This window comes from Gopherus evgoodei, chromosome 9, assembly GCF_007399415.2.
Source record: "Gopherus evgoodei ecotype Sinaloan lineage chromosome 9, rGopEvg1_v1.p, whole genome shotgun sequence".
NCBI lineage: Eukaryota > Metazoa > Chordata > Testudines > Testudinidae > Gopherus > Gopherus evgoodei.
The window spans coordinates 55,525,166-55,538,667 of record NC_044330.1 but is presented as its reverse complement, the minus strand read 5'-3'; the positions used below and the strand labels follow the sequence as shown (position 1 = coordinate 55,538,667).

The 13,502-nt window shown below is 51.2% G+C and overlaps 1 protein-coding gene across 2 annotated transcripts in view; it reads right to left on the bottom strand.

Moving 5' to 3' along the window:
* The window catches only part of RYK (receptor like tyrosine kinase), a 156,494-nt gene that overhangs the window by 26,992 nt on the left and 116,000 nt on the right, over positions 1-13,502 (bottom strand). For both annotated transcript variants that reach the window (XM_030574891.1, XM_030574892.1), the window contains exon 10: positions 1,019-1,088. In XM_030574891.1, coding sequence (XP_030430751.1) covers positions 1,019-1,088 — 70 coding nt within the window. The remainder of the gene's footprint in view (positions 1-1,018; positions 1,089-13,502) is intronic.

Genomic DNA, 13,502 nt, shown 5'->3' with positions numbered 1-13,502 from the left:
GCCATTAAACAGAAATGATCCTTGTCTAAGAAGTTTGTCCAGTGAGACTGTTGAGAACATGTGGTAAAAAACTTTGCTTTCAATTTAACACAGTCTGTTAAGTTAGGCACTAGTTCCATTTTATCTTTATTTTTCTTGTAACCAATTCTGATGTTTTAGGGCTCACTACTTGTATTCATTTAAAATCGCTCTCTGAAGTTAATAAACTTGTTTTATCTAACTCAGGTGTGTTTGAACTCAAGTGTTCGGGAAACTCTTTCAGATAAGATTTGTGCATTTAATTTTTATTAATAAAATGACAGTCTTTAAATAAGCTTGTACTGTCCAGGATAGGGCTGGTCAGTACAGGACATACATTTCTGGAGGGAAATTAGGACTAGCGGTTTGTTGGGATCACCCCACAATATAATCAAGGCTAGCAAGAGCCAAAGCATGGCTAGTTAGCTGCAGCACACACAGACACAGCTGGGATTGTCCTGCATGCTGGAGGTTCTTGGTGAGCAGTTCAGACTAGAGGCTTGAGTAGCAAAGCAGTGTAAAGGGCACCCCAGGTTAGAGAGCAGGGGTGATACAGATAGTCCGGAGTCTACCCTGGGTATGTCACAGTGGCGTACAGGAATTATTGGCAGGGTTTTGTGATGACTGTGTTACTGGCTATGGTTGGAAAATAACTGGGGTGTGGATGGGATGCAAGTCTGACAGCACATATGCTGCCTTCTTCAGCAAGACAGATTTATATGGTCTCTGGAGCAAGTGCTTGCAGCACCTCATGGGACTGTGAGGTGATAAAAGGTGCATGCTAAATGCACTTTACTTTAGTGTTCATTCTTAAAGGGTCTTCTCAGATTTTTATAACTTTGCCAAACTTTTGGCTGAAGTATTGTACATTTAAGTTCGGAAGTGATTTATTTCTGAAATTTTTAGCACTGAAAAGACACTTAAATATTATTTTCAATACACATAAACATAAATTTAATTTAAAGCCTCTTATGGTAAGAATGAAAGTAGCAGTACTCACCTGTGATGAAGGCCTCGGAGTTTACAGCTTTCTGTCAGCATCATTGTCACTTGCACTTCTGAGGCTTGATCTGAAAAAAAAAAAGACATGACAAGAAGGAACTGTGACCGTTATTCATTCTGGAAACAAACTAAAGTGTAATTTTTTTACAAAACTGGTTAAATAGGCACATGCGCAAGTGACTAAAACTGATTTTCAACAGGCCAGTTTAAATAAATCAAGTGAACTGACTTAAGATCCTTCTAAAGTGAATGCAAAAGTAGTTATTTACATTAAATATTCTTTATTTTCAATTTGTAGCCAGCTGTGGATATACTAGATATTTTTTCACGCTTCAACTGCACATTAAAGAATACCCAATTTGATTTATTACTAGATTTACTAATTTTAACTAAATATAAAGTAAGGTAGGCGAGTTCTGATGGCCATTTTTGTAACACTTCTCCCTTCTTTCACCACCACCCACAAAAAATAATCCACGCACTTACAGCGAGCGATCTACAACAATCACATATTACAGCGAAGAAAAAACTGACCATTTCAAAATGAAGGTTTAATTTTTAAAAAGTTTATACATTTCCTCTCCTAATTTTTTAAAATGTCTTTTCAAAAACAAAACAAGGATTACACAAACATATTCAGGAAAATCTGTTATTGAAGCTTTCTTACAACTGCTCCAGAATCCTTCCTACCTTCACATAGGCATAGCCAACCTATGGAATTCACTTTGACAAGATACTGAGTCCAAACTTGGTAGGATTCAAAATGTCATCTTGTTCACATAGATGCCTAATATTCAGTTACATTAGATAAGATACAAATGTGAAATGCATACACCCCTGTACCTATGGGGTAAGGCAACTGGTTGGTGTGAGCGAAGAGTTTCCTCTAAGGGCATATTACTTTATTAATGTCCGTTATGAGGGGGCCACACCTCAATCTGTAACATCTGGTATTGATTGCCATTTGACCAGGATAGTGAACCACATGGTTTAATCTGATATGGCAATTTCATGTTAGTAGCAATCCTATGTTTGATTACTACAAACCCTCACCTGTAGCGCTTCCTGCGTGGAAGTGTTAGTTTCCCCCAGTGAGGCAAGAAGGGGTGTTTCTGAGCAGGGAGACAGGTGTTTGAAGCTGTTCTGAGCTGGGATGGAGCAGTGAGAATTGGTTTGGGTAAGCGAAAGAGGGAATAGAGTCAACTGGTGAATGTGTATATGTAAAGAGGTGCTGAGGAGAGGAGAGAGGGAAGGGAAGGTGCTTGGGACAAGTATCACAAGGATACATGTTGCTGTGTTGGTCCCAGGATATTAGAGCGAGAGTGGGTGAGGTAATATCTTTTCTTGGATCAACTTCTATTGGTGAAAGACAAACTCTTGAGCTACACAGAGCTCTTCTTCAGGAATATATATCATTTTCTCCCTACCTGGCACCATTTACAGCAGGACAGTCACTGTACAAAATCCCCTAGTGGATTGTTAGCCTCTATTTGTGGTTATGCTGCTGGAAGCAAAGACCTGAAGCAGCTTACTGTGCTCAATATGATTTCTGTTAATCATCAGCTATTACTCCCCACATCAATGCTGGTACACAGGCCACACTGAAGATCCCACTGGACTGTTTGACCAGGAGTCCTAATTTGGAGCATTGGTAGCAGAGAGGAAATGGAGACGAGTAAGGTACTCCGATCACATTTCCTACTGCCATTCCTACAGGGCAGAATTAAGGTTATCTTGTGGGAGAAGCTGCACCTTAACTGCATTTCGCAGAGTATAGAAATCTGTGTAGTATTTCTTGCAACAAGAGACTTTTGGGGGGATATATGCTGCTGAGGCTTTAACTGAGCATTTCCTGGTTTTTTAAGGCTTGACATTTCATGTTATTAAAAGATATGGTGAACTTTCTGGTAAGCGATTTAAATATGCAGTGAAGGAGACAAAAATTCCTATGTAGTCTTGTGCACCAAATGAGAGAAACCTCAACATTTTATTAAGATGGAGATCTTGTCTACACTACAGAGTTTTGTTGACAAAAGTTAGCTTTTGTCAACAAAACAGTGGGGGTATATACCCTGAAATGCTCCTTCTGCCGAAGCAACTCCTCTGTTATGCCAGCAAAATAAAACCACATCAACGAGCAACAGAGCTTTTTGGGACGTAGAGCAATGCAGTGTCAGTGGAGACCCTGAGCTTATTTATGCCGCCCTAACTGGCCTCCAGGAGGTGTCCCATGGTGTCCATCATGACTGTTCTGGTCAGCAGTTTGAACTCCACTGCCCTACAGTTACACAGACATGCACCCATGGAATTTAGGCCCAGGAATTTCTGAAATTCCTCTTCCTCTTTGCTCGGCAGGGACTGTTCACATAGCATGTACCCAGCTGACGATGCTGGCTTTCCTCAACAGACATGGTCCTGCTTGGAGTACATCAGACCTGTTGAATCTGTGAGGAGAGGAGGCTATATAGTTGCAGCTTCACTCGAGCCGTGGGAATTTTGATATCTATGTGCTGATTTCTCCTGGCATGCAGGACAAGGGACACAAAAGGGACATGCAGCAGTGCCATGCTGAGATCAAGGAGCTCAGGCAGGCACACCAGAAGGCAAGGGAGGCCAAACATCTCTCTGGTGCAGCAACAAAGATATGACACTCCTACGAGAAGCTGCAAGCCATACTCAGTGGCGACCCCACTGCCACCACCGTGAGCCTTGCGGATACTTCAGGGGACTGGAGGCAACAGCCAGTAGTCAACCCCGAAGACCAAGTGGTGGATGAGGAAATAGTTAGAGGGGGGACATGGGACAGGTGATAGGGTCATCTGGTGACGTGGCAAGCCAGGACCTAATTTTGACTCTGGAGGGGTCTGCCAATCCCAGCATGCTGGCTCTGGTGTGCCTGAAGCAGGAGGGGCATGCTCTGGTAAGCACGCCTTTTGCTTTGATATGCACAGTGATAGGAGACTGAGGTCTCATTTAGTTTGTTATATGACAGAGGAGGGATAAGGGATAGAAATTAACAACAGAGGCTACACAGCTATGCAGTGAGGGACCAGTGGAAAAGTTGGTTCCAGGAATGCTCTATAATGATTGCTAGGAAGCTTTCCTGTAGGTACTCTGCAATCCTCAGCCTAAGGTTCCTTGGCAGAGCTGCCTTGTTTATCCCCCATGCTGTAGGAAACTCTGCCATGCTAACCGGCAATTATTTCTGCAGGAACCGAAGTGGCACACAGGTGAACATACGGACCCTGTCTGAAGCGGCACACATGCAGGAGCTGCCCCCTTGCATCCTAGGTTACCCTCAGGAGTGAGATATCTGGTTCAATTACCGCAGCCTACGGAAAAGAGTGCAATAATTTAGAATACTTTCCCTAAGCGCATGTATTGACCCTCTTCGCAAACCTCCAGACCTTTTGTCCCTTTTTGCCTATTCCCTCTTCCCCCAGCGAACTCACCATATTTGGGGCTCTCGCCAAGCTGTGTGCTAGCCAAGGAACAATGAGAGAGAAGTGTGCGTGACTTTTGTGCTTCACAGCTGTGTGTGCATTCACAATACTGTTTCCGTTCATTGTTTCTTTGGTTTCTGCAGATGCGTCCTTGGAGGACCAACTCCTACACAGCAGTGGAGCACCTCCATCAGATAAGGAGGTAAACTAGCAGGAGTAAGGACAATATGTTTCACAAAGTGCTGCAGTCAACAGATACAGCAGGTAGCAAAACAGGAGCATGGAGGGAGACAGTTAATGACAAATTCAGACTGGATAGCTTGGAAAGGAGACTGGAGCAGGAGAGGATGATAAAGCTACTGGGAGGGCCAGACAGAGATGCTCAAGTCCCTTATAGAGCTGCAGTGTGAGCACATCTGTACACGACTTCCCCTGCAGCCAACACAGAACACTATTCTATGCCCTCCCCAAACTCCCTCAACACATTCCTCGCACGTACCCCTTGCACTCCCTCCCTAGAGACAGGTTTCATGATGAAAGCTGTAGTTACAGCTGTGAAAGCCTTAACTGAGAGACTGTTCTTCACTGGTATGTCCTGCTTGCAAACAAACACAAAAAAGGCATTCTATCCTTTTAATTAAAAGTATAGTTTTTGAAACAAAGTGAGTCTGTCTGTCATGCACACAGTATTTGCTGCTAAAATTCAAACAGTGGCTATAGGCAGGAACATTAGCTCACTACAATTAAAGCTCAGGAAGAAAGCATTACGAGGGGCATTTAAGGCAGCAAGTAAACATTGCCTGGCCAAATGCATTACAAAGACACATTACTGGGACTCTGTGTTCCCTGTAAGCTGCATGCTTGGGCAGCCATGCAGGAGAGATGTAAGTGGCACCCAGCTGGTAGCAGAGCATGTAGAGCCAGTAGGATGTGTTCAGGTGCTGTTTCCACCACGTTGCTCCATCCTGCAGCTGCTCTCAGGACCCTCCTCCTGGCTGTGCAGAGTGTGAGAGAGGGTGCTGATGGGGTACAGGGGCGGGGGACACCCTATCTCCGGAGAGCAGGGCAGAGGGGACAGCCCGGCTCAGGAGGACTCGGAGCTGCTGTGGTCTGAACAAGTACCTTTCTTAAAGAGACAGTGCACTTTTTCTGAGATTTCCCCAGCAGCTAGCTCAGTCTCTCTCCCCCCACCCAGCACAAAACACACTCACTCTCTCTCTCTCTCCCCCACCCCATGTACCCCATCCTCACAGAGCAGGGGGTGGTGGGAAGAGAGACAACAGGACTCAGGACAGCGCAGGAGAGCTTTCAGTAAGCATTTTAGAGAGACAGTGTACAGCTTTCCCCACTAGCCAGCACACAAACAGTCTCTGTCTCTCTCTCTCACACAGTATCTTTCACAATCACCTCCCAACATATACTTGTATTATTGTTGTTACTTCTTGTTACTTCCTGCAATGCACACATATTCTCTGTAATTTTATTCTTTCAAAGTGTTATTTTAGTGTTTTGACTGGTCTATGCATTTCATAATTTTTATTTCTCTTATACTTAAAATTTAATTCTTTGAGTAGTGAGTCTAAAATGCCTAACCTGGCTGGAGTAATAAACCCTATAGTAACTTTTTAAAAATATATATTATATATAGGTTTTTGTTTCTACTGCTGGCGCACATAGGCACATACCTATGTATTCTGAACATGGATGGAAAAAATTATAGGGAACATTGCTCTGGTTCATTGTCAAAATGCTCCTTCAAAGCCTCCCTGATTTGAACAGTCCCCTGCTGAGCCCCTCTAATTGCCCTGGTATCTGGATGCTCAAAATCAGCAACCAGAGGATCCACGTTAGCACTCCACCCCTAGGGAAGCTTTTCCCCCTTCACTCCACAAATATTATGCAGAGCACAGCAGGCTGCTAAAACCATCCAAATATTAGCCTCACTGAGGTCTAATCTGCCAAAAAGGCAGCACCAGTGACTTTTTAATCTGTCAAAGACACATTCAATGGTCATTCAGCACCAGCTGAGGCTGTTGTTGAAGCACCTCTTTCTGCTGTCTAGGTTCCCAGTGTAAGGCTTTGTGAGCCAGGGGAGCAAGGGGTAGGTGAGGTCTCCCAGGATCACTATGGCATTTCCACATCCCCCATTAGAAGCTCTGGTCTTGAAAGAGTCTCAGCATGCAGCTTTCTATACAGTTCAGTGTTCCTAAAGATTCACGCATCATGACTCTTCCCTGACCAATCCACATTGATGTTACTGAAACACCCCACTGATCCACCAGTGCCTGCAAAACCATGGAGAAGTAGCTCTTATGATTGATGGCATCACAAGATGGTCTGAGGGCAAAACTGGGATATGCGTGCCATCTATTGCCCTGCTACAGTTAGGGAATCCCATTGCTGCAAAGCTATCAAGTATTTTCTGCACATTACTCAAAGTCACAGTCTTTCATAGCAGAAGGCGACTGATGGCCCTACACACTTGCATCACCACAACCCCTACGGTGGACTTTCCAACTCCAAACTGATTTGCAACTGATTGGTAGCAGGCTGGAGTTGCCAACTTCCACACAGTGATCGTCACTCACTTTTCCACTGTGAGGGCAGCCCTCATTCTCGTGTCCTTGCGCTGCATTGCTGGGGCAAGTGGCGCACACAGTTCCAGGAAGGTGGCTTTATGTATCCAAAACTTCTGCAGCCACCGCTCGTCATCTCATACCTGCATCACAATCCGATCCCACCCCTCAGTGCTCATTTCCTGAGCCCAATATTGACAGTCCACTGTGTGTAGCTACTTTGTGAATGCCAGCAGCAATTTTGAAAAAGACGGTTACTCACCTTTGTAACTGTTGTTCTTCGAGATGTGTTGCTCACATCCATTACAGTTAGGCGTGCGTGCCGCGCGTGCACGTTCGTCGGAAACTTTTTACCCTAGCAACTCCAGTGGGCCGGCAGGTCGCCCCCTAGAGTGGCGCCGCCATGGCACCTGATATATACCCCTGCCGGCCCACCCGCTCCTCAGTTCCTTCTTGCCGGCTACTCCGACAGTGGGGAAGGAGGGCGGGTGTGGAATGGATGTGAGCAACACATCTCGAAGAACAACAGTTACAAAGGTGAGTAACCGTCTTTTCTTCTTCGAGTGATTGCTCACATCCATTACAGTTAGGTGAATCCCAAGCCATACCTAGGCGGTGGGGTCAGCGTGAGAAGTAGCGGCATGGAGCACTGCAGATCCGAAGGCCGCGTCCTCTCTGGACTGCTGGACCAGGGCATAGTGGGAAGCAAAGGTGTGGACCGATGACCAGGTCGCTGCCCGACAGATTTCCTGGATGGGCACACTGGCGAGGAAAGCCAGCGACGACGCCTGCGCCCTGGTAGAGTGCGCAGTCACACGGCCCGTAGGAACGTGAGCCAAGTCATAGCAGGTCCTGATACAGGATGTTACCCACGAGGATAACCTCTGCGAGGAAATGGGAAGCCCCTTCATGCGGTCCGCTACTGCCACAAAAAGCTGGGGGGGATTTGCGGAACGGTTTGGTCCTCTCTACATAAAACGCGAGAGCCCGACGGACATCAAGCGAGTGGAGTTGTTGCTCCCTGCGTGAAGAATGAGGTTTCGGGAAAAAAACTGGGAGGAAGATCTCCTGGTTGACGTGGAAGGCTGAGACCACCTTGGGGAGAAAGGCAGGGTGCGGTCTCAGCTGCACCTTATCTTTATGGAAGACTGTATACGGGGGATCTACCATGAGAGCCCGGAGTTCCGACACCCGTCTAGCTGAGGTAATAGCTACTAAAAAGGCAGTCTTCCAAGAAAGATAGAGCAGGGAGCAAGTAGCTAACGGCTCAAAGGGGGGCCCCATGAGCCGAGACAACACCAGGTAAAGATCCCAGGTAGGGGCAGGGGGTCGGACGTTAGGGTATAGACGTTCCAGCCCCTTAAGGAATCTAGTCACCGTCAGGTGAGAGAAAACGGAGCGGCCATCCCCACCCGGGTGAAAGGTGGAGATAGCCGCCAGGTGGACCCGCAGGGACGATATCGCCAGGCCCTGTTGCTTAAGGGACCAAATATAGTCCAAAATATGGGCCACCGAAACTTCCATCGGGAGGAGACCCTTCTCCACGCACCAACAGGAGAAACGCTTCCTCTTGGCCAAGTACGTCGCTCTAGTGGAAGGCTTCCTGCTGCCCAAGAGTACCTCACGTACCGGGGTGGAGCAGCGCAACTCAGAACTGGTCAGCCACGCAGGAGCCACGCTGCTAGGTGCAGCGACTGGAGGTCTGGGTGACAGAGAGTTCCGTGGTCCTGGGTGATCAGGTCCGGGTGAAGGGGCAGGGGAATTGGGTCGGCTATGGCCAGGTCCAGCAACATGGGGTACCAATGTTGCCTGGGCCACGCCGGGGCCACCATGATCACGCGGGCCCTGTCCCTGTGCACCTTCAGAAGGACCCTGTGGACCAGCGGGAACGGGGGGAACGCGGAATAAGGAAGGCGTCCGCTATAGACCCGGGTTCCCGGCCCTGAAAGGAGCAAAACGCCTGGCATTTCCTGTTCCCCCTGGACGTGAAGAGGTCCACGCGGGGACAATCCCACCTCTGGAAAATCGAAAGGGCGACGTCCGGGTGGAGGGACCATTCGTGCGCGAAGAAGGATCTGCTCAGGCGGTCCGCCAGCGTGTTCCATACTCCGGGGAGGAAGGAAGCCGTGAGGTGAATGGAGTGGGCTATACAAAAGTCCCAGAGTCACATCGCCTCGTGACATATGGGAGAGGATCTGGTGCCACCCTGCTTGTTGATATAGTACATGGTTGTCGTGTTGTCGGTAAATACCACGACACAACGACCCCGAAGCTGGTGACAGAACGTTTGACAAGCAAGGCGGACCGCTCTCAACTCCCACATGTTGATGTGTAGCTCCACCTCCTGTGGGGACCACAGGCCCTGTGTCCTCAGGGTTCCCAGGTGGGCCCCCCAGCCAAGATCTGAGGCATCCGTCATTAGGGACACCGAGGGCTGGGGTGGGTGGAATGGGAGCCCCGCACACACGACGGACTGGTCTAGCCACCAACTGAGAGAATCCAACACCCCCTGGGGGATTGTGATCAGCATGTCTAGTGACTGCCTTGCCGGCCGGCAATGTGCGATGAGCCAAGACTGGAGGGGCCTCATGAGGAGCCGTGCATACCCGGTCACAAATGTGCAGGCTGACATATGGCCTAACAGGGTTAGACATGTCCGTATCGATGTCAGGGGGGCTGCCAGCAAGCGCTGAACGATCGCCGACAACGACTGGAACCTCGGCAACGGCAGAAGGGCCCTGGCTACAGTGGAGTCCAGGATGGCCCCAATGAACTCCACCCTCTGCGAGGGGAGCAGAGTGGACTTGTCCACGTTGATCATGAGGCCCAAGGTAGCAAACAGGCCGGTGATCCTGCGGACGTGGCTGCAGACCTGCAGCTCCGACGTGCCCCGAATTAACCAATCGTCGAGGTAAGGGAACACGTGAATGCGACTGCGCCGAAGATGTGCCACAACGACGGCCATGCATTTTGTGAATACCCTCGGAGCCATAGAAAGGCCAAATGGGAGGACCGCAAATTGGTAGTGAAGGCGGCCGACCACGAACCGAAGGAAACGTCTGTGGTGTGGCCATATGGCAATATGAAAATAAGCGTCCTGCATGTCAAGGGCGGCATACCAGTCTCCAGGATCCAGGGATGGGATAATGGTCCCCAGGGATACCATGCGGAACTTCAACTTCACTAGATATTTGTTGAGCTCTCGCAGGTCGAGGATAGGCCTGATGCCTCCCTTGGCCTTGGGGATCAGAAAGTAGCGGGAATAAACCTCTCGCCCTTCTCGTTCTCCGGAACCGCCTCTATAGCTCCTTTGTTGAGGAACGTCTGTACCTCCTGGCGGAGGAATTGCTCGTGAGAGAGGTCCCTGAAGACGGACGAGGATGGGGGGCGGGAGGGAGGAAATGATACAAACTGCAGACGGCATCCCGTCTGCACCGTGCGTAAGACCCAGCGGTCGGATGTTATCCGGGACCACGCCTGGAGGAAAAACGAAAGGCGGTTGGAAAACGGGGGGGAAGGATCCATGGGGGATACTGGTATTACGCCCTCGGGCGCACCTTCAAAACGAAGGTTTGGGTCCAGGTAGGGCTTTAGAGGAGCTTTGGTTTTGCCCCCCTTGATTGCCCGACGGCCTGCGCCTGCCATTTCTGCCGCGGCGCCTATTAAGGTCCTGCCACTGGCGGAACTGGGGGTATGGCCGACGCTGCTGCTGTTGCTGCGGTCGGAAGGGTCTGCGTTGCGTCCCAGGCGTGTGCATACCAAGGGAGCGCATAATGACCCGATTGTCCTTAAGACTTTTCAGTCTGGAGTCTGTCTTCTCCGAGAACAGGCCCTGGCCTTTGAACGGGAGGTCCTGGATGGTGTATTGGAGCTCCGGTGGAAGGCCAGAAACCTGAAGCCAGGAGATGCGGCGCATCGTCACCCCCGAGGCGAGGGTACGGGCAGCCGAGTCTGCAGCGTCCAAGGAGGCCTGCAACGAGGTTCGTGCAACCTTCTTGCCCTCGTCAAGAATGGCCGCAAATTCTTGACGCGCCTCTTGTGGCAGCAGCTCTTTGAACTTATCCGCTGCCACCCAAGAGTTAAATGCGTAGCGGCTAAGAAGGGCTTGCTGATTGGAAACCCTGAGCTGAAGGGCCCCAGCCGAATAAACCTTGCGGACGAGGAGGTCCATACGCCTGGCCTCCTTGGATTTGGGGCCTGGGGTTTCCTGTCCATGACGCTCCCTCTCGTTCACCGACTGTACCACCAGGGAACATAGTGTCGGGTGAACATGGAGGTACTCATAGCCCTTGGAGGGGGCCATGTACTTCCTTTCGACGCCCCGTGCAGTAGGGGGGATGGAGGCCAGCGATTGCCAGATCGTATTGGCATTGGCCTGGATCGTCCGAATGAAGGGTAGGGCGACCCTGGTGGGAGCATCGGAGGAGAGGATGCTGACGATGGGGTCCTCGATCTCAGAGACCTCCTCAGCTTGCAGGCTCAGATTCTGCGCTACGCGCCTGAGGAGGTCCTGATGTGCCCTGAGATCTAGCGGAGGAGGGCTATTAGAGGAAGTGCCAGCCACCGCCTTATCTGCAGAAGACGATGAGGAGACCCCTGGCAAGAGAGTGTCCAGCGGGGGGTCCGCCTCAGCCCTCGCCTCTGGCTCAGGAGGGAGATCAGGGTCCTGTTGCTTTGACCCGTCCTCCCCGTCCGGGGAGCGAGACGACGACGCCTCCGGTGCCCTGTGCTCTGCCGTTGCAGGCCTAGGAGGAAGCTGTTGGGGGCCCTGGGCTTGATGGTACGCCCAGGGTGTCCAGAACCCCCACTGCTGCGGACCCTGGTCCTGTTGCGGAGGGTCTTGAAAAAGGGCCGCTTGTCTGTCAGTGCCCAGCGTGTATACACTGTCCGCCTGCGATGACACCGACGGCTGTCTGGAAGGCCATGGAGGGGCCGACCGCGGCTGGTAAGAGTCTCCGCGTCCTGGTGCCGAAGATGTTCTCGGTGCCGGGGACCGATACCGGGAGTCATACCGGTGCTGGGATCGGGGTCTGTCTTGGACTCGGTGCCGGGATCGGGACCGGTACTGGCCGCTGCCTCGGTGCCGGGACCGGGACCTGCCACTGACGCGGTGTCGGGAGGTCGACCAGGACCGGGACCTGCCACCAGCTCGGTGCCGGGAGGTCGACCGGTGCGCTGATCGACGGCGGGACTGGCTCCTAGAGTCCCGGTGCCGGTATCGGCGGCTGGAACCAGACCGTGACCGTCTGGAGGCCGATCGGTGCCGCGAGTACGACCGGTACCGCCGAGGGGAGCGGTGCCGGGACTGCGAGCGGCGGCGGGATCTTGAGCGACCATGGGTGTCGGGACCTCGACAGCGAGCGTGAGTCCCGAGACGGCGCTGTCATCATAGGTTTGCCCCTGGACGCTATCCGCACTGGAGGTACCGGGGGTGGAGGCTGAGTTGACTCAGTCAGGGCAATGAGGTCCCGTGCCGAGGCGAAGGTCTCTGGCGTCGATGGGACCAATAGCTCAACCCCAGATCTTATGGGGGAGCTCGGCAGGACCGGACTCGACGGACCCTCCTGGCCCAGAGTCGACAGTGCCGGTAGCGCTGCGGCAGATGTCGGTGCCGGGCGCTCCACTCGAGTCTGCCTGGATGGAGTTGCAGACTTCAAGGGTCTTGCTTCTGGCACCCGGTGCCGGGGAAGGTCGGTGCCGGGGAGTCTTTCCGGTGCCGGCGCGATCCGGTGCCGGTGTCGAGATGACGGCCTGCGAAGCTGCCGGGTCGAGTGCCGCTTCCATGAGGAGAATCCTAAGTCTCTGGTCTCTCTCCTTCTTTGTTCTAGGCTTAAAAGCCTTGCAAATGCGGCACTTGTCTGACCTGTGCGATTCCCCCAGGCACTTTAGACACGCGTCGTGAGGGTCGCTGGTCGGCACTGGCTTCTTACAGGCCGCACATTGCTTGAAGCCCGGCGAACCAGGCATGAGCCCGGTGCCAGGTGCCGGGAAGGGCTACGGCCCAAACCGGCTAACAAATATCTACAATATTATTTACACTATTAACTATATAACTAACTACACTTAACTACTAACTATCAACCGTAGAACAAGGAGAGCTAGGGACGTGGAGGACAGCTATGCCGCGCTCCACAGTTCCAACGACCGACACGGCGGTAAGAAGGAACTGAGGAGCGGGTGGGCCGGCAGGGGTATATATCAGGTGCCATGGCGGCGCCACTCTAGGGGGCGACCTGCCGGCCCACTGGAGTTGCTAGGGTAAAAAGTTTCCGACGAACGTGCACGCACAGCGCGCACACCTAACTGGAATGGATGTGAGCAATCACTCGAAGAAGAATATTTCTTTCCATTGCCCACAGCAGGGCAGGCACCACAGCTTCACTTTGTTCCACAGCTCATGAAACACTGCAGGACCAGCTGCATTGTGTTCATAACACTGATCACCAGACTGGTCAGCAGTTCA